The sequence below is a fragment of the Neovison vison genome, chromosome 8 (assembly GCF_020171115.1).
Source record: "Neovison vison isolate M4711 chromosome 8, ASM_NN_V1, whole genome shotgun sequence".
Classification (NCBI taxonomy): domain Eukaryota; kingdom Metazoa; phylum Chordata; class Mammalia; order Carnivora; family Mustelidae; genus Neogale; species Neogale vison.
The window spans coordinates 50,142,739-50,167,763 of NC_058098.1; the positions used below are offsets into that span (position 1 = coordinate 50,142,739).

The 25,025-nt window shown below is 49.0% G+C and overlaps 2 protein-coding genes across 4 annotated transcripts in view; one reads left to right on the forward strand and one right to left on the reverse strand.

Annotated features, from left to right (window-relative positions):
• The first annotated feature begins 1,100 nt into the window (after positions 1-1,100).
• Positions 1,101-10,754, forward strand: CST7 (cystatin F). Its single transcript, XM_044263579.1, has 4 exons — positions 1,101-1,244; positions 7,832-8,004; positions 9,592-9,708; positions 10,249-10,754. The coding sequence occupies exons 1-4, from the start codon at positions 1,175-1,177 to the stop codon at positions 10,324-10,326; spliced, it is 438 nt and encodes a 145-aa protein (XP_044119514.1). The 5' UTR covers positions 1,101-1,174; the 3' UTR covers positions 10,327-10,754.
• Positions 2,415-25,025, reverse strand: part of LOC122916327 (adipocyte plasma membrane associated protein) — a 61,840-nt gene continuing 39,229 nt past the window's right edge. Inside the window, exons 5-10 of one of the 3 annotated variants that reach the window (XM_044263577.1) lie at positions 23,959-24,075; positions 22,497-22,671; positions 21,757-21,891; positions 21,116-21,308; positions 3,600-3,692; positions 2,415-2,432 (exon numbers count right to left, since the gene is read on the reverse strand). In XM_044263577.1, the coding sequence (XP_044119512.1) occupies positions 2,430-2,432; positions 3,600-3,692; positions 21,116-21,308; positions 21,757-21,891; positions 22,497-22,671; positions 23,959-24,075 (716 nt within the window). In that variant the 3' untranslated portion in view covers positions 2,415-2,429. Of the gene's footprint in view, positions 2,433-3,599; positions 3,693-13,890; positions 16,195-21,115; positions 21,309-21,756; positions 21,892-22,496; positions 22,672-23,958; positions 24,076-25,025 lie in introns of those variants that run through there. The other 2 variants (XM_044263576.1, XM_044263578.1) reach the window with 2 other exon arrangements.

A 25,025-nucleotide genomic window follows, 5' to 3' on the forward strand; every position in this document is an offset into this window, starting at 1 on the left:
CCCACTCACACCAGCAGAGGAGAGTCTCCTGCAGGGGGCCGCTCAGAACTCTGGAATCCTGGGACTGAGAAGCATGTCCTTTGGAGAAGAAAACCCAGATGATTCTGCTTTCAAAACCCCTGATTTCTGAAAAACAATCTAGGGGTTTGAAGGGCCGGGGGCGGGGGGGCGGGGGGAGGTTGGGGGAACTAGGTGGTGGGTATTAGAGAGGGCACGGATTGCATGGAGCACTGGGTGTGGTGCAAAAACAATGAATACAGTTATGCTGAAAATAAAAACAAACAAACAAAAAAACCACCCTGATTTCTTTTTAAGATTTTATTTGTTTGTTTATGATGGAGTGAACAAGATAGAGCACACGAAGTGGGGTAGCTGGGCAAGGTAGGAGGCAGAAGGAGAGGGAGAAGCAGACTCCCACCGGCAGGGAGCCCAGTGCAGGCTCATCCCAAGACCAGGGGATCATTACCTGAGCCCAAGGCAGGCTCTTAACTGATTGAGCCACACAGGCGCCCCCAGTAACTTTTTATTTGTTTTTTTTTTTTTTTTAGTATTTTTTTTCCAATTTATTTATTTTCAGAAAAACAGTATTCATTATTTTTTCACCACACCCAGTGCTCCATGCAAGCCGTGCCCTCTATAATACCCACCACCTGGTACCCCAACCTCCCACCCCCCCCCCCGCCACTTCAAACCCCTCAGACTCTTTTTCAGAGTCTATAGTCTCTCATGGTTCACCTCCCCTTCCAATTCACCCAGTAACTTTTTTAATGCGATGTCTCTTTCATGCACATTTCAAGGGTAGACACTCGTAAAGGTTTTGTTTTCTCACAGCTCTCATTTCTCTTTCTCCTCCCCTTGCAAATAATCTCTGGTTTGGAAACTCTATAAAGGAAGCGGTTGACTCTGTAGCCCAGACATGTGCAGGTGAGGAGCTTCTGGTCAAAATGATTCAGCAAGAAACCATCACCGCCCACCCCCACACCCTCCACCCCTACCCCCATTCCCCTTCCACCCCTACCCCACCCCCCTCACGGCACCGCCCCCACCCGAGGCAAGCGGCCCCTATACCCGCCAGGGGCGGTTTGCGGGGCGGGGCCCTCTCTTGGCTCCCTAGCACTACCGTTGGTAGGGGCCCCAGCTCCCCCAGCGCGCGCTGCCCTCTGCGCAGGCAGCCATGCGGCCCGTTGGGGTGCTGCTCGCCTTCTGCTGCCTGGTCTTGAGCACCACCGGGGATCATTTGCGAGGTAAGAGCAAGGTGTTCCCTGGGCCGCTTCATGCCTGGGCTCCGGAGCTCTGGCGGCTCCCTGAGGCGAGGTCCAACGGCGACGGCGGGACGCGTCCTGAGTTTCCTGCCCGGGCCCCAAGTCTCATTGCTGGCTTGCCAGCCCCGGGGGACTGCTCCGCGGCAGGGGCAGGCGGTTCCCCTCCAGGCAGCAACTGCCCTTGCGGGGTTCAGGGATAGGGGGTGTGGGGCCTGCCTAGGGGCAAGAGAAGCATCCTCTGTAATCTCCCGCCCTGCGGTCTCAACAGGGACTGAAAACTGTCTACCCAAAGGAGACTTCCCTGTGGCCCCTCCAGGAGGACCAAGCTCTGGGATGCCCCTTGTTTGTTAAGCAGTTTCTATCTGATGTCTGTGCTTCCTGCCTGCTGGTTGCTGTCCTGTGACTTGCCCACCCCCCACCATCGGAGCCTAAGGATCAGACACTTCCTGCCAGGCCAGCACAGGGGAGAAGGAGAGGGAAGGCACTGCTGCTGTGCTCCAGAAACTGAGGCACAAGGAGATTAGGTTACTTGCCCAAGTTACATAGCCTGTGAGCACAGGTCCTCAATAGAGCACAGAGGAGCAGGCCATGCCATACCCTCACTGGAATCATAGGCTGTGGTTGCTGGTGGAGACTTAGAGGGCCCCCACCCCATGTTCTTTAACCTCCTGGCTAGTGGAGGGATCACATGCCCTCTTGGTGACACTTGCTTCTGGCCCCTGGACTGTCTTGGGTGAGTGCTGCATGTGGGGCCCTCAGGGATAGGACACCCATCTCCTCTTTCTCCCCAACCTTCATTCTTAGCTCCCATGCTGAGGCCTCTTCTCAGGATACCACCGTCTTTCTCTGCCCCTCCCCCCCACTTAGTACCCATCCCAGGGGCACAATTCAGGGGAAGAAACCGAATGTTCAGAACAAAGAAGCACAGTCCTTCACACTCTTTAGCGAAGGGTCTCCTGGAGAGATGTGGAGCCTGCCATCTTAACTGCATGGCAATTTAATAATTGATGGTCACTGTCAACTGTTTTGCCAAGTTCTTTCCCCTTGCCTCCATTTCTTCACGGAACAGAGCAGGGACAGGAACAGGACTGTGTGGGGAATTCCAAGACAGGTGGCACTGGATGACTGTTAGTGTCCTCTCATGGGCAGGCCTCCCTCTGCCACGGCTCACTGTTGGACAAAACCCTCTCCAGTCCATGCCCAAAAGGGAGCCACCTGCCCCATCGGAGCAGCAGACCTCCCCTGTCAGACCTGCTCTCTATCACTGAGCGCCAGCTGGAAAGTCCAGAGCCCACACACACATGCAGAGAGCACGGTACTACAGACTCCCCAAACCTTATAACTGTGGAACCTGCAGCCTCCCTAAGCCTCAGGATCATCACCCAGGAGATGGGTAAAGAATTTCAGTACCCCTGGGCCTTTGAGAGGCCTGACTGCGCTGGCACATAGAAGGCATTCTCACTGGGCCTGGGGTGCTTGGCAGCCACCTGTCCACATCCCTGCTCCGAGTCTCTGCCACACAAGTAGCCTACCCACGCCACCCCACACACCCCTCTGAAGCAATCTCTTCTGATGCTTCCTTCATTTGACAGATGAGGGCCCCAGCAAGGGCCTCAGAAAGAGGGGCTTGGAGGTCCCTCTGTCTGGTGGTTGGACAGAGACAGGAACTCAGCTTACCCCAACTCTGCTCCCACGCTCCCACAACCTTTCCTTTCCCTCCTTGGAGAACAGATTCCAGTGCCTTCTTGTGGGGGTGACAGGGCCCCTGATGTTGGTGTCCTCTGGGCATGTGACCTCCCCATGTTCAGACATTAAAGTGCACTGACCTAAATGCAGAGCCCTGTGGCATCTTCCCTCCCTAAGCCCTTCAGGACTTAGGAAATTGCCACATCAGTGTCCTCAATACTGTTATATTCTGTTGAAACCCAAAAGTCCTTTCTCAACCTGTTAAGAGATAACTTTCTCCTGGGAAGCTCCACAGGGCTGCCACGTCACATTCTGCCCCCCTCTCCTGCCCCCAGCCAAGTTTGCGGTGGCTCATCTTCTCATTACAGGGCTTTATAATTAGTTGAGCCTGGTTTAACCCTACCTTGCCCTCCCCTGGGGCCTCAGTCTCTCCCCTGTAGAATATGGACGCACATGCTGCCTGCAGAGTGGTGACAAGGGAGGGACAGCTTTAACTCTCCTGCTCCCCAGACTTTGGCTGCGCAACACACACACCCCAGATACCACATCTCTGAGGACATCTCAGGCCCCCTTTCATGGGGAAAGGACTGACCCCCTGGCCCGAGCCCCAGGCCACCCAGCCTGCACTGTCACCATCTGCTCAGTACTCACTTGGTGGCCTCCGTTCTTCCCTGAGGGAGAGTCCTCTTTGGGATGTTTATTCTCCATGAGAAGCCTTTCCCTGCTGATTTCTCTTGAAGAATCCTAAAAATAGATTTGACTTTCAACTCTTTTTTAATTAAAAATTGAACTTTTATTGTTTCTTTAGACAACTGCACTGATGAAACTTTCCTGACTTAAAGCCTATATTTTAGGAAAACATGTAGTTAGATAAAAATAAACCAACTTCAGTATTTTCCCTAAACTTTTTGTAACATTACCGAATCACTTAGGAACTGACATCATGTGTTCCAAAAAGACACACATCTGAGGTTCAGCCTCACCTACTTTCACTTCAGTTTTTTTTTTTTTTTCTTTTTTTTCTTTCCTAGAATGAAAGAGTGAGCAGGGGCAGGGTCCGAGAGAGAGGGAGAGAATCTCAAACAGAAACCTCTCGTCGTGGAGCCCAAGTTGGGGCTTGATCTTACGACCCTAAGATCATGACCTGAGCTGAAACTAAGAGTCAAATGCTTAACTGACTGAGCCACGAAGGCTTTTTCTTTCGCTTCATTTATAATCCTGCTCCATGCAAGCTAAATTACATTTGATACATTTTATTTAAAAAAACAATCAACAGTGGTTACTAAGATTGACTTTTAATTTGAGATAGTAAGAGTGATAACATTTTGTTGCTCTTGTTATATTTTTCTGTATTTTTCAATTTCCTACCCAAAATAGACAAGCTTATAATCACATAAAACAATTTATACAAAGCAAAACATAGAAGCTATGTTGATCCACAGTAGGGTCGGGGGAGCCCTAAGCTCTGACGGCCAAAATACACTGGAGGTTCCATCCCTTGCGCAAAAGTAGCTTCTTTCTTTCTCTGCCAGAAATGGAGGAGCAGAAATGAAGCCTGCAGTTGTTTGCCCAAATGGCTTTTGGTTTAAAGTACAAATCACACTGGACTTCGTGTGATGCGTGAGCACGGGTGCCGGGGAAGCAGCCCTCGGCCTGCCCCCCCCACAACTTAGGGTGTCTGTGTGCAGAGCCCAGAAGCACCCCCAGCACCACCAACTGAGTCACAGCCATGGGGGTGGCTTGAGGAAATGTGGGTTCCAGGGCTTGACCCAGTCTGACCAGCCCAGCTGCTGGCACTCAATGATGCCAGCAGAACACAAGCAGCTTTCCTTGTTTCCATCTTTGGAGATTTTTAGCAAAGACTGTTCTAGGAGGGCTGGATTCTTGCAAAGGAGAATCCCAGTGCTGGCCATGGACAGAACTGGGACCGGCAGATGGCCATGACCCTGTGTTGGGCAAGGTACTGGCAGTATGCTGTTTTCATCAGGGACAGAGGGCCGGTTACATGGGGCTGCTAAAGCTTAGGGAGCCTTGCAGAGGAGTCATGAGATTCATCTTGATGTTTCAGCTTTGGGTCCAAGAATCCAGCTGGGGGAGACCCATTTGCCAGGTGGGGCCCTGCTTGGTCAGGCAGTGCTGACCAGGGGATGACCCCCTCCAGGGTCCCAGAACACACATAGACTCGTGTCTTCTCTGCCTACTCTCAGTGCTCCTTCTGCTGCACCCCACATCGGGGAGGGCAGACCACCCAGCCAGATGCCCCCCAAACTGTTCAGGTTCTCACATTAAGCAGGGCTCTCACATACACAAGAGCCCAGAGCAGGTGCACAGCATATAACCACCTGCTAGGTGGTTCACCAGCCCAGCCAGCCCACTGGCCCCATAACCCAACCCCCCATACAAGGTAGGTGGTATTTCCCTCAGCCCCCTTCTGTCAGTCCCCATGGGTGGGAGACTCCTTGTCCCCAGTGGCACATCCCAGTGCAGCTTTTGTTAAAGCTTCCATGCTCTGTTGAATTCATGCTGCCAGCTTCCTCCCCTAAAGTTGAGATTTCTTCACCGGGGAACCAGATGGTATCTTGACTCCCCCAGAGCTTTCATGCCTTCTGCCATTATTTTCTACCACCCAAATATACTCAGGTGTCTCGGGTCTGAGCTGGAGCTTGTCTCTCAGGAGTGGACGGGGTGGGGTGGGGTGGAATGGGCACAGGTCAGCACCAGTCTTTCCACCTTATATATGCTCAGCCCGGAAGCTTGGTTACCACTGCCACTACCCACACTCCCCAAGTCTCCACTTCCTGCTGCCTCGGCACCTCTGCCTCCTGCTAAACACAGTCTCCCCAGACTGAACACAGATGCCTGAGCCACAGGTGGTCCCCGAGATCATGGCAGAGGGAAGCAGAGTGAAATCTCAGGGCAGTGCAGTCCCATGGGGTCTTCTGAAAGGATACCGTGTCCCTCTCTGCATCCACCACCATGATCCTGTGTGGCTACTGAGCCCCTGAAACGGGGCCATGCCACTGAGCTGCCCAACTTCGCACTGTTAAATTTAATTAATGAATGAAAACCGCTCGGCTCTGAATCATCTCTGGCATGTTAACATTTCAGGGAAATCTAGCAGAGCATCTTCCAAAAAAGGCAGCAGTTTACAAACCTAAAAACCCTCTTTCCCGTCTCCCTCCTCTCAGTTTATTTAGATTTTCCCCCCAAACTGTTATTTTTTTAAGATTTTATTTATTTGACAGAGAGAGAGAAAACACAAGCAGGGGAGGGGCAGAGGGAAAGGGAGAAGCAGGTTCCCCACTGAGTGCAGAGTCCAACATGGACTCGATCCCAGGACCCTGAGATCATAACCTGAACTGAAGTCACATGTCTGACTAAGCCACCCAGGCACCCCAACTTTTTGTTATTTTTAGACATCAGTTATCCACTGTAGAAATTGACAGAAACTGAAATTAACCATGAGCCACCAACCAGAAAAGGCCACCACTTACTTGTAGCCATATAGAGCCTGTGGGATTTTTTACAGCCCTGTTTTCTTTATAATAAAATCTGAAGTTTGTAACCCCAATGAGCACACACCCATGGTGGGCCCAGCCTTGCCTCTCAGCCCTTCCCCACAAGCCCTCCTTGCTTCAGCCATGCTGGGGCCCTGAGCCCTCAGACCCCTCTGTCTTCCCAGCCCCCAGCTTGCTCTCGGCCCCTCCACCCAGATTGGGGCAGATGGCACAGCCGGGTCCTACATGTGCTGTGGACACACCCCTGCACGACTCCCACCTTACTTCACCTGCTGCGCTGATGTTTGTTGTGCCTGTGTATTTATGGAACGTGGGCTCCAGTGAACATAAGCTTCTGTACGCCCAGTACCTGCAGAATGAGGAAGGCTCCAGAAGGGCCACGGAGCGAGCTGGATGGAGGAATGAAGTCAGGTGCTTTTCGGTGAGGGCCCTTGGGCTGTGGCCAGGCTCTGCTTCTGTGGGGCCTGAGACAGAAGATATGGAGAGGAGAGGGGCAGATAATGGGGGTCCCTGGTTCTTTCAGACACTGGGGGACCCATATGCTGGGGTAGAAGCACCTCATGTTCCTTACCCCATCATTTATCCAAGTATGGGCCTCCTTGGAATATTGGAAGAGCATGGAGGGATGAAAGAAAGTCAATCATCCCTCCCTCCACCACATGCCAGCCCTGCAATGGAGCTGTGTGGGATAAAGTCGCACGGCCTGACCCCATCCTTGGACTTGCACCCAGATGGGCATGGCAGGAGGCAGCAGATGAGGGGCATCAGGTGCTACGCTGCTGCCAGAAGCCAGGTGCCAGGGGGCAGCCCCATGATGGACTAACCCAGAGCCGGGATGCTGGGTGGACTCTGACAAGAATCACTGAGGGAGAGGACAGCAGCCATGTCCTCACATAGGAGAAGGCAGGACGGACCTCTGGGCACTTCTCCGTGGTCCACTCATTGGGGACAAATGGAGGGGCTGGATCCAGATGACCGTGTCCTTAAAGGCCAACGTGTCCTTAAAGGCTGTGTCCTATCTGGAGACTCCGCCACCTGAAGAAACATTCAAGGTTTCTTTAACACGTGTTAGCGACGACTCTAGGTTCCGCAAAAGACTGTGTGGGGCAGGCACAGCAAGCTGGGACTACATTTTATACGTCATGGTGCCACCCCTCATGCTTAGTCCTCAACTCCGAGGAGGGAGAAATTGTGGGGCACACAACAATGCACTGTGGGGAGTGGGGTGGCTGGGTGAGGGGTAGGTAGACAACCAGGGGCCACACAGGGAGCAGATGGCAGAAACAAGGTGTGAGGTGCGACCCTGGGCCCAAGGACCCTGGTCATAGCAATGCTTTTGTCTGGTTCTGTGTGTCTCTGTTTCAGGTTTTTGTTCCCAGACCCTTAACCCAGATGGGAAGCCAGGATTTCCCAAAAAAATAAACCCCCACGACCCAGGAGTCCTCCAAGCAGCCAGACACAGCGCTGAAAGGTTCAACAACTGTACCAATGACATCTTCTTGTTCAAGGAGTCTCACATCAGCAGAGCTCTGGTCCAGGTGAGGGTCGGGGACACCTCTAAGAGGCCAAGCTGCAGTGGCTCCTGTCTTACCGACCTGCCTAGTGCCCATCTGGAACCCAGACCCAGTCCAGGAAGCTGAGAGTGGCAGCCACAAACAGTCCATGAGTAGCCAGAGGTACCCTGGGCACAGTAAGAAGGCCCTGAGCCGCCTCTTATGAAAACAAGCTCCTCCTGGGCAGAGCCATCAGGCTGGGGCCCACAGTACATCTAAAGTGGAACCCAGGAGGCCAGGGGTGGAACAGGCCCTCACAGATGGGCGTGCTGAAGGCTCTCAGTCGGGGAGAAGCAGAATGCCAGCCTGCAGGAACCACTAACCCATCAGAGCCCCCGCCCTGGCTCGCCCCACCTCGCCCCATTGTCTGCACCACAGCGCCAAGGGACCTCTTGCCATTGTCCATATGGGCCCACGTCACTCAGAGAGCTTGCCCAAACCACTGCCTCATCCCCACACACAAACCCCAGGGAAAGAGGGTGAGGGGGTCCCACTCTAACACCAATAGTTTTTAGGCATACTGATAACGGTTTCTCCTGTGTAATAGGATTACTGGAAATTCTTATAATCCTTATTCTTTTCAAAAATCACAAATTCTTGGGGCGCCTGGGTGGCTCAGTGGGTTAGGCCACTGCCTTCGGCTCAGGTCATGATCTCGGGTCCTGGGATCGAGTCCTGCATCGGGCTCTCTGCTCAGCGGGGAGCCTGCTTCCACCTCTCTCACTCTCTGCCTGCCTCTCTGCCTGCTTGTGATCTCTGTCAAATAAATAGGTAAAATCTTTAAAAAAAAGAAAAAAGAAAAAATCACAAATTCTTTAAGAGCAGCATATTTTCATGATTAGAAAGCATGTGGCAGAAAGGGAAGCTGGTATGGAGTGGGCTTTAAAAGCTGATTTCCCATCGGAAAGTGTTACCTCCCCAGGGACTCAGCCCCAGGGACTGTGGGATCTTTGTGAGCCAGACTCTCAACTCCTGCGGAACAGAACGAGTTCCTGGTGCGCCTGCCAGTGCTCAAGGGAGGGGGCGGATGGGACAGTATCCCTCAGTGACATTGGGACGACTTTATTCCACCTGGGCCCTGGCAGGGCTGAGGCTTTACTGGGAGACCATAGTGAGAATGAACCAAGTTGCTGCCACATGCAAGTGGAAAAGCTTTATTTTCTAACGGGGGGAGAAAACAAGCTACCACTGCTGGCACTCAGGGCGGGTCAGCACTGGCCACAGGTAGGTGTTGGGCATGGAGGTGAGGCACAGGTGCCGTCCCCACTGATGGAGAGCTCTGGGCAGGAAGGAAATATTCTAGGACAGACTCAGAGCCTCAGTCTCTTCTGGGGACGAGAATGGGCATCGTGAACAGGAACGACAAAGGCAGAGAGGGGCCTGGGTCCAAGCAGCAGCTTCCCTCCCAGAGTTCTCTGGTGAGTCCCAGACAGGCCCCTACACCCTCAGCCCCTTTAAGGGAGCATATGTTGGCATCCTTCCCCCCTCTCCGTGCCTCCTCCTGCTGGTAGAGGAGCAGTCACCCTTCTGTCCTGGACCGAGTAACACCCACCTGACCCTTTTTCCCCTTAGATCGTGAAGGGCCTGAAGTATATGCTTGACATGAAGATTGGCAGAACTTCTTGCAAGAAGATCCAGCACCCTATTCTAGATAACTGTGACTTCCAGACCAACCATACCTTAAAAAGGGTAAAACGAAGGGGTCTCACCTCCTCACACCCACTCACTGACGTCCCAGCCCTCACCTGTTCCCCGGGCTTTGGGAAACATCTCTGCTTGCAAGTTTCCAAATCTCACTCCCAGCATCCCTGCAATGCCCACAGACCCGGGAGAACACAGGGAGGGCTCCCAAGAGGCAATGTCCAACCACCTGTCCTGAGGGGCACAGCTCCAGGAAATCAACACCCTGGGCTTGGGGCCGGGGAGGTTAGAACAAAAGGAGCTTTCAGACAGTTCAGAAATCATATACACACATACACATTCAAGAGAGAGCAAACATGACAATCTAATTTGCAAAAGAAAGTGAAAAGCATATATTCTTAAACCTCTCAACTTCTCTGCAGATGTGAAATTTCTCAAAATAGAAACTTAGGGCAGGGGGACAACGTCATAAGGAAGAGGCGTGCATGCACAGCCCACAGCAGCAGCACGGGGGACCTCACTGCTGTGGAGCGTTTCGGGAGGGTGGCCTCTGCGATGGGGGTCTCAGCGTGCCCTTCTTTGTTGCAGACTTTCAGCTGCTACTCAGAAGTTTGGGTCATCCCCTGGCTCCAGAAGTTCGAGGTGTCCGTTCTCCACTGTCACTGACTTCCGCCTCTCAACCACACTGCACTCATGCTCTGTACTGCGCTAGGTCACAGCCCGGCCCTGGCTGTCACAGGCCCTCGGACCTTCCGAAGTAGTCCCTCACCAGTGAGCAGAAATGGGAGTGCCCCTGGGCTCAGCATAGAGTAGCTGGAATTATGTATTTCGCATTTTCTTCTAACCCTAATTTCACTGATGCTTTGGTGGTAATTACTCAGGTTCTGGACCCCTGAGTGAGCCTCCTCCCATCCACTCCCACCTGATTACTTGGTGGTCCCACATTCAGCAATGAAAGCGCAGAGATCCATCCCTTTGACCAAATTAACGGTTACAGCACTGGGCAGGGGGACAAGTCAGCTATTGTGCATCTTGACCTTTTGTGCATGAATAAAGTTATGAATAAATATGAATAAAGAACTGACCAACACAAAGCAACAGCTGTTGCTTTTTCCCTGTTAAAGGAAGTCAGGACCTCACTGAGTGGTCTTATGAGTCTAAGTGATTTCCATAAAGCACGTTGGAGCCTTTTCCAGCCTTTTACTGCTAGCTAAAATATACTGAAGACCAGAACAGCTAGAAACAGGCCAGCCTGTGTCCACATCATGAACTGGTGTAACGAGCAGCACCCCATTTTGGAGGGCACTGGCGCTCCAGCTGGACTTTCTTCTAACCAGGAGTCATACACCCAAGTTCCCTCCACTGCCTTGGAGGCTCAGGATGTGCTCAGCTGTATCTGGGCAGGCAGAGTGCTGGGACCACCCCCCATGGCCCCTCAGGAGAGGGGAGCCTGGGTTAGGGATGGACACACTGTGCTGGGGAGGAAGCAGTAGGTGCTGGCATCCTTGTCAAATACAGGGCTCCAGCTGACACTGGAAGCAGTGCAAGACCAGGCCACAGACATGCCCAGGAGCTTACAGACAGAGATTGGCTTCACTCAGAGAAGATAGCCACCCCCCGCCCCGCCCCGCAAGCCTGCTCCAGTAGGCCTGGGTTGGAATGCAGAGCCTCTCACTTTGGATTTCTTCCTCTCCAGTCCTCTTCAAACTATAGATTAGTACAAAATACACAATACACTGTTGCCTTAAAAAAAAAAATACACACACACACACACACACAGACTTGGGGTACCTGGGTGGCTCAGTCAGTTAAGCCTCCAACTCTTGATTTCAGCTCAGGTCATGATCTCAGGGTCGTGAGATGGAGCCCCAGGTAGGACTCCATGTTCAGCCAGGAGTCTGCTTGAGAATCAATCTCTCCCTCTACTTCTGCCTCTGCCCTTCCCTGCTCTTTTCTCTCTAAATAAATCTTTAAAAAATATGGACTTGATCATTCATAGGAAACAAAATCTGCATTAAAGACGTATGACAATTTAGTATGCAGCTGTAAACTTGATCAGTATGTACAACCAAAAATGAATTACCCTTTGGCTTCCTTCAGTGAGGAGAGAGCTTTTATTTCCAAATCCGAATTCATTTTTGCTGGTTCACCTCCTTGTGGCCATTTAATTCAGGGACAGTGGTGGCAACTATGCCACAAGACATTTAATTTATTTGATGATTCTGAAGGCCATCCTTTCATCAAGATAAATGAGTTCACCAGCACTGCTGACCTCATGCATACATAAACAAGTTGGCAGGAACACCGGTGTTGGAGCTTCAGAGTCCGATGGGCCTCAGGGCAGAGCTGAAGGGGCAGGATGATGCAGCAAATGAAGGAAGGAACCCATGTGAACTCACAGTCGGTCTTCATTAACATTTAAATATGGTCCAGAGCACAGGAAGGCCAGGCCTTTCCTGAAAATCATTACTTAGGCCTCCCAGGCTACGGGCCCACCGGCCTCACGTGGCCTCATGGTCAGACATGAGAATGCACACACAGGTGTGGGGGAGAGTAACCTCATAGGACCTCTGCTCTGAGCCCAGCTGCATTTGAACCCCCCTACCAACCTCTGCCCAGCCAGAAGCCAGTGCTGACCATCCCTCTGGGACTAAGAAGGAAGCCTCCAATCTGAATCCAAAAATTCTCAGGTGTCAACATTAACCTATGCCCACAATTTTCAAAACATCTCTTGGGGCCAAGTATTCAAAATCTCCTCCTATAAAGAGAAGTCTTAAGAACTAAGACAAACCAGCTCCTGCAGAAGCCAGCTGACCGTAGGTCCCCAAATCTCAGGCTTCTGCAAACTTTCTCTACATGAGGACCTTAGGGTCTAAACTCTAGGTGACCTGAACTCTATAATATGTCAGCTGTTTTATTATTCCCAATCTGCTTTATGTTCTATACTTCAGTATACTTTATGTTCTATACTTCTATACTTCACAGAAGACAATGCTTGACTTTAACTCTTAGACTGGGCATGGTGGCACCAGAAGGAAAGGGTTTGAGTCAGTGAGCCAGTGTGAGGCTACTCTGATTTGTGGAAGCCAACAGCTCATGTGCCTTGGTCCTCCACAGAGACTCCTCTGCCAACCCCACTACTGGAGATGTTTTGCTACAGCTGCCTGCAGATCAGGTCCTATGGGCATGAGGCTTGTTCTAGCAATGTAACTCTGCTCCCCCACCCCACCCCATGAAAGACTTCTCTCTAGACCGAGCACACCAAAGCCCAACCTGGGAACAGACTGGCCAGAGAGCCATTTGGTAGGATTCAAACAGATGAAACAGTACACCTGCATGGAGATGGTGTAACTTATCGTAGGTAGCAGGCATGGTCTTATTAATAACTGGTCTTATTGCCGACCCAATTTTAATTGCTCTTTTAAACTTAGAGCTTTACTCTGACTCAGAGGGAATGACTGTGACACAGAGGGAAGCTGTGATATCATCAATGTTATTCTCACTGAGAAAATATAAAGTTAAGTACATAGGATTCTAAGACATACCAGAATTAGGACTGAAGAGAAAAAATACTCATTGCTCAAGGTCTCAAAAACTGAGCAAAACCAGTCAAAATTCTAACAGTCTCGCCCTGAGTGTTCTAGAGTTTCCCCTGGCCATGCCCAACATCTCCTCACTAGCTATACTGAGATTCTCAAGGATTCAGCTCTACTGACCCTGCTCCAGGTGTCCGCCCAGCCCAGCCCCTGTCTATGGTACAGGTGGGCTCTGGCAATGAGGAGTGCCCCACCATTGCCATGGGGACCACCTGTGAAGCTTGAAACTATGGTGATGCTAGGCCACTCTGGAAGACTGGGAATTCCAGAGGACTTTGATGTGCAGCCAACATCTAGCCCCTGGGCTGGGTCCTAGGAACACCATCCTGCCTCATCGCCCAGATTTCCCAGCAGATCCCGAAGTCAGACCATGGGTCCTGACTCCGCAGTGTGCCCAGTGAGTCTGGGCAAATCCTCTCCAACCACTCCCCCAAGCCTCAGTTCCCCCTATAAAATGACTATTATCTCTTTCCATCGGTAAAGTGTCAGTGTTCACAAAAACACTTTATAAACTAAAGACCACTCTGCAAATGCATGTTGATGATAAAAATCACAAAATAGGGCTTCTGTCCTGTTAAAGGTAGTATCTGAGTCCCACTGGAGGTTTTGTAGTAGACAATAAAGAAGCACACAGTGAATGAATCACTTGATTTAATTTTAAAAGCATGTTAGTAATTCACATTAGGGCAAATCTGCTTTAAGTTTACAACAAAACCATACCACATATTTAAACCTAATGAGGCCATATTTTGTACCTCAGCATGGCAATTACCAGATAAAACACAGGAAGTGACACGTTGAAACAGAAAATCAACATCTAAGTCAAAATCAAGACTCCTTTGCTAAAAACAGTGAAAAGCAATTTACCAGCTTCTTTACCTTGGTGAAAAGCAAGGACTAAAAAGCAAAGCCCTCTGTTCTCAATTAAGAAGTCAGCTTTTATACGTTCCACACATTTAAATTGTTTTTTTATGGCAGAATGATCACTTTTTACCTTATTCCTATACAGCTGATATATGGGGTGCACCATCATCCATTCAAAAGTATTTCATAATCTATATGCAATTTTCTTTCCCCTAAAGTAACATAAATAACATTGAGTCATTGACCTAACACATTCTGGGTCACATCGGCTGGACTGAAGCCAGTCTCCGGCTCTGTCCCACTGTTGTTGCACTTAAAGCTATCCCTGAGCACACAACACAACAGAGGAGCCAACCTTCAGATCCTGACTCTTTCCCCTACCATGAGGCCAGGCCAGCGCAGGGGATGGGGGCCACAGTCGGGAGAGGGAGCAGATGGGTTGCCAGCCAGTGCAACACCGCACAAGAAGTTCAGGTTTTATCACAGTTATCATTGACTATTTAAATTATTTCCTTGTCAAGTGACTGAAAACGATTCCAGAGACACATGTCTTATGTATTCTCACAAACAGCCAGGACAGAAAGGAGCAGGTATCAGCCCCATTCTGTGGGCTGGAAATAGGAACACAGTGTAATACTGACTTGCCCAGAATGAAGCACCACCAGGAGGTGATGGCCGGAGGCAGCTCCCCTGTGAGGGACACTGAGCAAGCCAGATGGACTGCTTGTCCCTAAGCAAGGTCCTGGCCAAAAGGATCCTCCTATCAGCCTGCAATGGAATCAAACTCCATTCACCAACCTAATTATATTAGAGAAGAAACTCCCAGGCAACACCATCAGAAAAGGTTAATGAGCAGAAAAGTCAATTTAATTATCATTATTATACAGGTCCCCCTGACAAAATTAGGACTGGTTTGTACACACTTGTCAGGATATATAGCAATTTCGAGCTTGTGACACTCCAGCAAATGATATTAACATGTGCATTATTCATCTACTAGTCTATAGGTAAGGAACAAAGGGGTGTCAACAGGACTCCCCTAGATCCTGCCCTGTAGTATCCAACTGCTGGATCATTCCATTGAGGTGGGAGATTATTCACAAAGTCCAGCAGGTCCATTCTGAGCTCCTGGGATCAACATGCCTCTATCCACTTACTCAGGTCCTTGTCTTTAAATGGTTGATGGGGACTCAGGAGTCTTGGAAACCCTGTGGTTCAGAGTGGGGCTGAACCAAAGTAGGCTGGAGAGGGCAAGCTATAGAAGAGAACACACAGGATCAAGGGCCCACGTCCCATATGGCTCTAGAGAATACAGCTCTACCACTTACACAGCTCTACCCACCAGCCTCCACACTTTTGCACTGAGCTCTCCTTGCCCTTCCTGTGCCCCACCCCCAAAGACAGGTATTACCGCATTTTATAGTAAAGGTACTGAGGCTGGCAGGACAGCAGTAGTGAAAACAAGATCCCTGGACATCTCATCTGCTCTATCCACCAAACCCTGAGGCCTACTAGAAGTCCTAGAGAATCACTGTACTTAGAAAGGTTTTTAAAGAGAAAATGGTTTAACATGGATTTATCTTCCCTGTGGCATGTTATGCTTCCCTCTAGCTGCAGTGTGAAACCCAGGTGAGGGGTATCCCACAGAGGCCCAGACATCCACAGGGTCTCACTGTCCACTTCCAATGTCCATGTCCAAGGACTGGCAAGTGCAGGAATAAAGAGCTGTGTGCACGGGATCTCCTGGACCAGTGGTGGTGCCCAGTGTGAGGACTTCTGGCACAGCCATGATCAAGGCTGCTAAACAGACTGGAGGCTGAGTCTGCAGAGGAAGGGGGCCCTGAAGGAGCCCAGGTATAGGTGGCCGTCAAGCTCGTGCACTTCGCTGATGTAGGAAGCCACCTGTCCGTTGGGATCATGCAAGCTTCTCTGGAAGGCCCCGCTGTCGCTGAGTTCTAGAACAAGGCTGTACCGTGGTACAAACTTCATCACAGTCTCCTGACTAAACAGCTGGGAGGGAAGCACAGTGTGAGGAGAGGTTAGCTTCTGACCAAGAGGATGATGTGAGCAGATCCTGCTAAAAACAAGACCACAGGCTCAAAATGGATTCAGTTACGCTCAGCCCCAAGTCACCAAATTGAGACCTACCTTATTTACAGTTTGGGTTGTCCTAGAAATGGAATCTTAAACCAGTCAATCAGGAATCACCTGAACAGTACCAGATGTGAGGTAATCTGCCTGCCATCCCCTAAAGGAAAGTAGGCTGGTGATAACCAACCTTTTTTTTTTCCAGTGTAACCTCCTTGCTCCCTCTCCCTCCTGCCTATAAAAGTCTTTCACTTTGTACTGCTCCTCCCAGCTTCCTATCTGTATTGGATGGTCTCTGACACATGAGTCACTGAACAAAGCCAATAAGCTGACAGGTATTCAGCTGAATTTTGTTTTTCACAAATGCCACATCCCCTCACCATCCTGTACGGGCCCAGCTCTTCTAATGACAGGAAAGCTACATAAAGCAGAGGCAGGTTAACCCAGCTCCCTTGCCCCTGGCACAGGGCCTGTCATTCCGCAGACCTCCCCCACATCTGCCCCCATGCACAGTAGGCCAAGGATCCTCCCGTCACCTGCATCCAGAGGCAAGGCTAGCCTGGTACCAGGATGGTAGCTTTCCAACAGCCCTCACCACAGTACCCACCAGACCCGATGCAGGTGCCACACCAGATGACCTGGGTGAACCGAGAGAAGGGTTCATGGCTTCTCACATCCGAGGAAGACACAGTACTGAAGCTAAGCCCATGCTGACATAGACCCCAGAATGCCAGGTTAAAACCAGCACAGCCTAACTAGAATAAATGCCACGCCCTCAGACTGGGCTTAAAATATTTCATATGTGCAAAGTGCAAATGATGGAGATCTGAGAGTGGTTCATGTTGGAGAAAAGACCTGGACAGGTTAAATGAATGTGCCCCTGCCACCCAGGCCCTGGCAGCTCTGCTTGAAGCCAGTGTAGCGATAACATTCACAAGGAGCAGAGCACCCTCCAGGAGCCCCATGGCTCAGCCAGGTCAAGGGCCACAAGGGACTACTGAAGGGTTTTAAGCAGAGAAACCAGAAGGTGAGATACACAATTTCTGGCAGAGCAGGACACCAGGGAGAAAATGATGACAGTATGCTACTGCATAAGACCAGTGAGTGAAAATTAATAGGCAGATGTATACCTTTTAATGTAAGGGTAAACAGCCAAACAACTGTAAATGTCCAATGAATAATGTCTCCTAGTCATTGGAAAGGTCCAAGCAGCCATATAAATCAACTGTGTTCTGGAAAGTTGTAGGGTAATCAGAGTTGATTATAGCTTAAAATACTTCGTAAGACTTCCCATGGCCCCTGAAATGCCACCTCACTTCAGTGCCAGGTCCTCCTTCTCTGTTCTCTCCATCTTATCCCTAAGGCATGTCATCCCCTCTCCTGGGATTAAGCTGTTTTCCCAGAAAGCTCTCAAATCTCCACCCCAATTTCCAAACCCTGGGGCTGACCCTTTTCCACCCAGAATTTCTAATAGCTCTTCAAACTCGATAGACACCCTGTCTAAGGAAACAGGGTCCTGGACACCAGCTGCTGACCCCGGCCCTCCCTTCTCTCCAGTCCCTGCAAGCCTGGCACCACAGGGTATTATCATGTGCTCTGTACGTACCATCCCCACCCCAGGCCCTGCCCCACCACCCTTCCTGGCTCAGCAGCCTCCTCCACACCAGGCTCTTCACAGAAGAGCTTCTCCCCAAGAAGCAGCTACAGTTGTCTCTTTAAAACTGTCTCATACTATATCACACCTCTCCTGCAGAAGTCAGTCAGGAAGCAGCTTGTAGGTTCAGCAAGGTGGGTGTTTGCAGGGGCTGGAACCACAGTGGCTCAGACCGCGAGTCAGTCCAAGCAGGGTGAGAGAGAGTCCACACTGGGGGGCAGACAGGGGCACGGAATACGGTTTTGGAGCCCAAGCAGGGCCTGGCACAGGCTGGCAGAGCCCAGGCAGATTGAGGAGGGTGTTTACCTGGGGACAGCTTGGTATAAGCAACAGAACCCCTGAGGGGAAAGGCAGGTGCCTCACATAGCCATGAGGAGGGAGAAGGCCCAGTGTGGATGCCAGAGCCCTAGCAGGGGCCGTGTGATGGGGGAAATGGCCACAGACAGGTGACATCCTGGGAATCTGATCAAACAGATATGAAGGATAATAGGATCCAGGTGTTTTACTATTACAGAAGAGAAATACTATTATGGAAGTGGAGAAAACCAGAATAAATCCTGTGATATGGGACCAGCACTACTTACAGTTTTCAATTTAAATAAACAGATGACAAATAAATGAACACATGTGTAAACATGTACACGTACACCACATACACAGCTGACCTTGAACAACACCAGTCTGAACCATAGCAGATCTACCTGTATGCAATTTTCTTTGATAGATACAATGCTATACATGTATTTTCTCTCCCTTATTATTTTGTTAATAATATTCTTTCTCTAGCTTACTTTATTATAAAAATACACATAACTACAAATTACATGTTAATCAACTGTTACTGGTGAGGCTTCTAATCAACAGTAGTTGTTAATAGTCTTTGGCAGGCAAAGGAAACAAAAGCGAAGATGAACTTTTGGGACTTCATCAAGATCAAAAGCTTCTGCACAGCAAAGGAAACAGTCAACAAAACAAAGAGGCAACCCACGAAATGGGAGAAGATATTTGCAAATGACAGTACAGACAAAAGGTTGATATCCAGGATCTATAAAGAACTCCTCAAACTCAACACACACAAAACAGACAATCATATTAAAAAATGGACAATATGAACAGACACTTCCCCAATGAAGACATACAAATGGCTATCAGACACATGAAAAAATGTTCATCATCACTAGCCATCAGGGAGATTCAAATTAAAACCACATTGAGATACCACCTTACATCAGTTAGAATGGCCAAAACTAGCAAAACAGGAAAGAACATGTGTTGGAGAGGATGTGGAGAAAGGGGAACCTTCTTACACTGTTGGTGGGAATGCAAGTTGGTGCAGCCTCTTTGGAGAACAGTGTAGAGATTCCTCAAGAAATTAAAAATAGAGCTTCCCTCAAGCTCTAAAAATAGAGCTTGACCCTGCAATTGCACTCCTGGGTATTTACCCCAAGGATACAGATGTCGTGAAAAGAAGGGCCATCTGTACCCCAATGTTTATAGCAGCAATGGCCACGGTCGCCAAATGTGGAAAGAACCAAGATGCCCTTCGACAGACAAATGGATAAGGAAGATGTGGTCCATATACACTATGGAGTATTATGCCTCCATCAGAAAGGACGAATACCCAACTTTTGTAGCAACATGGACGGGACTGGAAGAGATTATGCCACAGTAATTTCTGAGCACCCGTCATGTTCTAGGTGCTGGGGACAAAGGAACGAATGAAACAGACGAACACCTGCCCTGATGGAGCATGCGTTCTGTCAGGGGCTGGGGTGGGGAGAGACACACCAGCACCGCTTCACTGTGGGAAAATGGACAGGAACAGAAAGAAAACACCTACAGTAGTCAGCTATCGGCATTACATGCATATTTCCATTACATTTTTTTCAGTACCTAATGAAATAGAATGATGCTGTTACTCCTCCTGCTTGAAAGATAGAGGAATTAAGGCAGAGAGATCACATCATTTGGCCAGGGTCCCACAACTGGCCTAGCCTTCAAAACCCCTGTTCTTAAAAACAAACAAACAAAAAAACCCTGTCCTTCCTCCTACCTCACCATTCTTCCTCCTACCTCACCATCCTGCCTTCTTTTCACAGTGGGAAAAGATGCTGGCTCTGGAGCCAACAAGGCAAAGAAGAGGAAAATACCCACAGAACTTGCAACAAAACTAAAGGCCATAGACCAGCGTCCAGGTGCCTACAGCCCCTCAGCAGGGCCCAGGCATAGGGCCCAGCACTGTGCAGACTCGGTAATTGCCTGGTACCTTCCAAGGCCTTAAGTTACCATTATTTTAATATCTATTCAATATTCAAATCCATCCTCAGTTTCAAATGTCTATTCAGCCTGTGAAATGGAGCTTGTTGGAAATGAAGACTTCTGCATGACGGAAGTGCCAATATTAGCCAGTTCCTCATCCACAGTATAAGACACAGGGACTTACACTGAGGTCATTTCAGGGAAGTCACTGGAGGAAAGGCTTCATTAAATGGTTTGTGGCTGGCCATTGGTGAGGGTGGGTGATTATTTTTGTAATGAAAAAGAGTTTGGTGTGCTGAGGTCAGGATCCTCTAGGGATGGGGGAGTATGACTGATGGGAAGGCTTCAGAGGGCAGGAGGAACCAGGGTGGGATGGGATCTGAGTAAAGTGTGTCTCCATGTGTGGCTACAGGAAGGTGTGCCTGACACCTTTTGAGGAGGAACAGCAGTGTGGTCTGCAGGCCACTTGAAGGCCAAGTTGCAGGGTCTATGGAGTGGGGAGAAGGCCTGAAACAGCTATCACAAAGGGGAAGGTGTGATTGACAGGACAGAATGGTGAGAGTGATGGTAAAAATAGCCACACAAGGAAACCAGAAGGGTAACATCAAAGGGTTCAAGTGTTTCAACTTACATTTCAGTCTGAAGCATAAAATGTGTTTTAAAGAAGTCACTAAAAGTAAGTCACCTGGGTGGTTTAGCTGCTTAAGCATCCGATGCTTGACTCTCAATTTCAGGTTGGGTCATCACTCATCATCTCAGAGGCATGAGATCCAGCCCTGCAGTGGGCTCCACACTGGGTGTGGAGTCTGCTTAAGACTCTCTCTCCCATTCTCCCTCCCTTTGGCCCTCTGCTCACTCACATGTAAAATATAAGTCACTGTAAGCACCAAATATTATAAGCAGCATGAGAATTTTTAGAGCTCGAAAGGTCAAAATAGATTGTAATTAGATGCATTTTCATTTTGTTTTCTGGAATTACAGTTTTCATAGTTACCTTAAAAATCATTCTTTTTATATAGGGTCTCTCAGATAAGAAATCCAACATAGAAAACCCAGGGTTGGAGCGAATGGTTGCCATGCCGACCCAGTACCCTCCAGAGCTGCTAGGTCGGATGTTGTCTGGAAATCCAGGCAGGTTCTCCACGAACAGATCAGCCCCTCCCTTCATCAGGCCTGACAGGTAGAATCTGAAAAATTCATCCAAGCAAATGGTGAGCAGTGGTCCCCAAATTTAAGGAAAACTTTTAGTCAAACACCAAAATGGTCTTAGTCCCAATTGATTTATAACTGTAGACGTGTCCACTGTGAAGGAAGACACAAGATGGTGAAAGGGGCACTCACCACCCTAGGGGAAAGCTAGAAGCAGTAGCAGGGAGTCTGCCTACCCAGTAGGGAAAGGGACCCAGGATGTGTGGTCAGCATTAAATTGAGACTCTCCCAGACTGCAAGTTTTAAGCAGGATGAGATGGAGGAGAAAGAAAAGGCACCCCTGAATTTTACTGCTTCCACTATCAACAAAGGAGAGAAGGTGCCCTGCCCCATCTCCGATTATGTAGGTCAACACCTCCCTGCAACTCAGGCTGGGCCACAGTGAGCTCTGGCACACCCCCAAAGCTCGGCTAGGGCCACACACACCTTCTTATCCTCGCCATTGTTGTCTCCGCCACCAGTACAAAGTCCTCCGTGGGAGAAAGCTGCACTCCGTTAGGGAACCGCAACTGGTCCAGTAAAACCTTCACTTCCTTGGTCTCTGTGTCATACTCTAGTAGGCTGTGGAGCACCAACAGCAAATGCTCAAGTGGGGGAGTCTGTGGCCCCTGCCTCCTTGGAGCCTTGCTCCCCTCTGAGCCTCAGGCAGAGGGCCTATGGAAGGGGATCTGCCTCATGCTGTAGTGACAGGCCCCCTAGTGGTCCTCTGCCCAGACCTCACTCCAGGCTGGCCCCTGGGGGCCTTCCCATCCAGAGCAGACCCCAGGCATCCTCTTCTAGAGAACCCCTCAGTCAGTTCTCTGGCTGAACCAGGAGCTGGCTCACCACCAGGGAGGGCCCCCATGGCTCCAGCCTCAAAGGAGTCCCCCTTGGGAGGGATGACCTGAAACGGAGGCCAGCCTCAGAGGTGTCACCCAGACTGCCTAGACCACATGCTCAGATTGGCTGGCCTGTTTTAATTATAGTTTTTCAAAGAGAAAGTGAGGACATCTTGTTCTGTTTTGTTGCATCCATCACCTGTTTCCAGAAGTCATGAAAGTCCCATCTCTAAAGCTATAATATTATTCTCAGAAACACTCCCAATGACTCCCACAGATAAACTCTGCTGAAGTCACCGTGCCTGACTGATGATCTCACCGAGTAGAAGACTTGAAATGAACACTCACCGTCCATCATCCGTTCCCTCCATAACCAGAAGCAGGTAATCTCGTCTTTGCCATTTGCTGCTAGAATCTGTAAAATAAATCTTCCTCCCATCCCGAGTTATTGTAAGATCATTCACAAAGGACATTTTCCTCCCCTCAATGGGTGTCTCAGAGGAGATCAGCAGTTTCACTTCACCTAGGTAGGAAGAAAGAAAAGAAGAGAGGGAGGGGAAGAGGGAGGGACAAAATGGGAAAGAAAAAAGAAAATAATGAAAAAAGGAAGGAAAGGAGGGAGGAAGAGAAGACCTGTTTTCATTCTAAGAACTTGTATGTCAATAATTTCAAAGTCTCAATCAGCCTACCTGATTTAAAAGGAAAAACTAAAATGGGCTTCTCCATGTCATATGCTAGTAGATTTATTTCCTCTTCCAGTAAAAAACACTGTTTTCCTTTCTTTCAGCTCTTAGAGATGAATGTTTTTACAATGACTTCATTAACAGCAAAACCCTTCCTCTAAGGATGAGGACCTCTTCCTTTCACCAAGACCAAATGATTTTTGGGGCACCTGGTGGCTCAGTTGGTTAAGCAACTGGCTTCAACTCAGGTCATGATCCCAGGGTCCTGGGATCAAGCCCCACACTGGGCTCCTTGTTCAATGGGAAGCCTGCTTCTCCCACTCCCACTCCCCTGCTTGTGTTCCTCTTTTATTGTCATTCTCTCTGTCAAATAAATAAATATAGAATCTTTAAAAAAAATACCAAATGACATTTAAAAAATCTATTAAGAATCTTAGGTGAAAGGCAACTATCTTTCAGTTTGCTTGACAGAAATACAAAATGCTCCATTTATCCAGTTTTAAATACAGAAATGGTGACAGTGGTAAACTTTAAAAACAGGAGAGTAACCATTTATAGAGTGCTTAACTGTCTCAATGTACAATCTCATTTAAACCCTCACACAATCTCACAAGGCAGGCACTACCAACAGGCAAGCCCTGTTTCATGGATGAGTAACCTGTACACAGAGAGACTAAGGCACCTGCACAGTCACATAGCCAGCCAACAGCAGAGGGGGCTATCCAGAGCCCCAGGCACCCCCACCCCCACAATAACAAATTCTTGCATCATACAAACTCCCCTGCTGAAGCACATACAGGGAGAAAAATGGAAGGAGGAAGTGGACGAAGAACAATTAAAAAGATAGGAAACAAAGTGGAAGATAAGACAGAGACACAGAAAAATAAAGACAGGAGTTCTAACATTTTGTGGAATAGACCCTGTTGCTAAAACACAAACAGGAAATTAGGGTATTGTTACTTGATACCTGATATGTGTAGGCAGTACTTCCAAGACTGTTCAATGAATAAGAAAATATTAGAGTCTCCAGTAGACTGTACTGAACAAATTCTATTAAATCCACTTATGCACATATTGTTTAAAACATTTGAAATAATCCCAGAAGGAAATAAGGCATTGCTACATACGTTTCCAGGGATTAACTTCAAATAGTCCCTTATATGCATCAGCCACAAAAAGGGTTCCATTGGGCCCCGCCCGGATGCCCAGGGGCCTCCCACAAGCAGGCTCATCATCTCGGGTTTCTAGGGAAACAAATGGATAGGAATCAGTGGCTGGTCCCAGACTGTACCTGTGCCTCCAAGTACCTATTCCATCCCTTCCTAAATATACATCCTGCTGTTCAGAACAGAAAAGGATATGGCATTAGAAACTGAACCCCCAGTATTCCCGTCCCCTCAGAACTTATGACACTGTCTGGTGTATCCAGAGGGACCACCTGAGAATATAGATCTGAACAAACCAACAGCAACTGGTATCCAAGAATTGCATTCATATCAGCATCCTGAGGCTTGAACAGTTAACTCGGGGACATCATCAGGACCCAGGCCCCAACTCTAGAATTCCCCCCAAGGACCTCAGTAATTGTCAGTTTAATCCCAACTGCTGACCTGAATATTCTGCCTGTCTAGGACCTTGGCAGTTTTCCCTCCACCTGGCTTACAGGGAGAGATACTATTTTATTCCTCAGATTAATACCTATACTCTTTTTAAACCTGTGGCAATGCATATTTATTGCAGGTGTGTTCACTGCCAGGCTTCGTATGCAAGGATGCTTCTGTAAGCTGCTTACTGCAGGGATGCTCAGTGCAAGGTGCCTTCTGTGGGGTGCTTTATGAAGGGTGCTTAGTGCAGGGTGCTTTCCATGGGGTGCTTACTACAGGAATCCTTACTGCAGGACACTTACTATTGGGCCACTTCCTGCCAAAATACAGAGTGGAAAAGGCAGGTTAAAAAAAAATGAATGTAGAGTATGATCCCATCACAAAACCAGAGTACCCATGAACAGAAAGAGCTCTGACAACCTATGCACTAAAATGTTAATAGTTATATCTATGAAGACTCTCAGGTGACTTTTACTTTCTCCTTGTACCTTTGTACAATGAAAATGCATCATTTTTACAAAAGCATTCTAGCTCTTAAAAAGTGGTAACTACTAAGAAAACTGTGGGCTACCAGGTTTTAAATAGTGAGA

Bases quoted from the DNA above. Each gene is read 5' to 3' on its own strand.
- CST7 (XM_044263579.1), top strand. From the start codon at position 1,175: ATGCGGCCCGTTGGGGTGCTGCTCGCCTTCTGCTGCCTGGTCTTGAGC. The intron at 1,245-7,831 runs GTAAGAGCAAGG...TCTCTGTTTCAG, and splicing joins CACCGGGGATCATTTGCGAG to GTTTTTGTTCCCAGACCCTT. The intron at 8,005-9,591 runs GTGAGGGTCGGG...TTTTCCCCTTAG, and splicing joins TCAGCAGAGCTCTGGTCCAG to ATCGTGAAGGGCCTGAAGTA.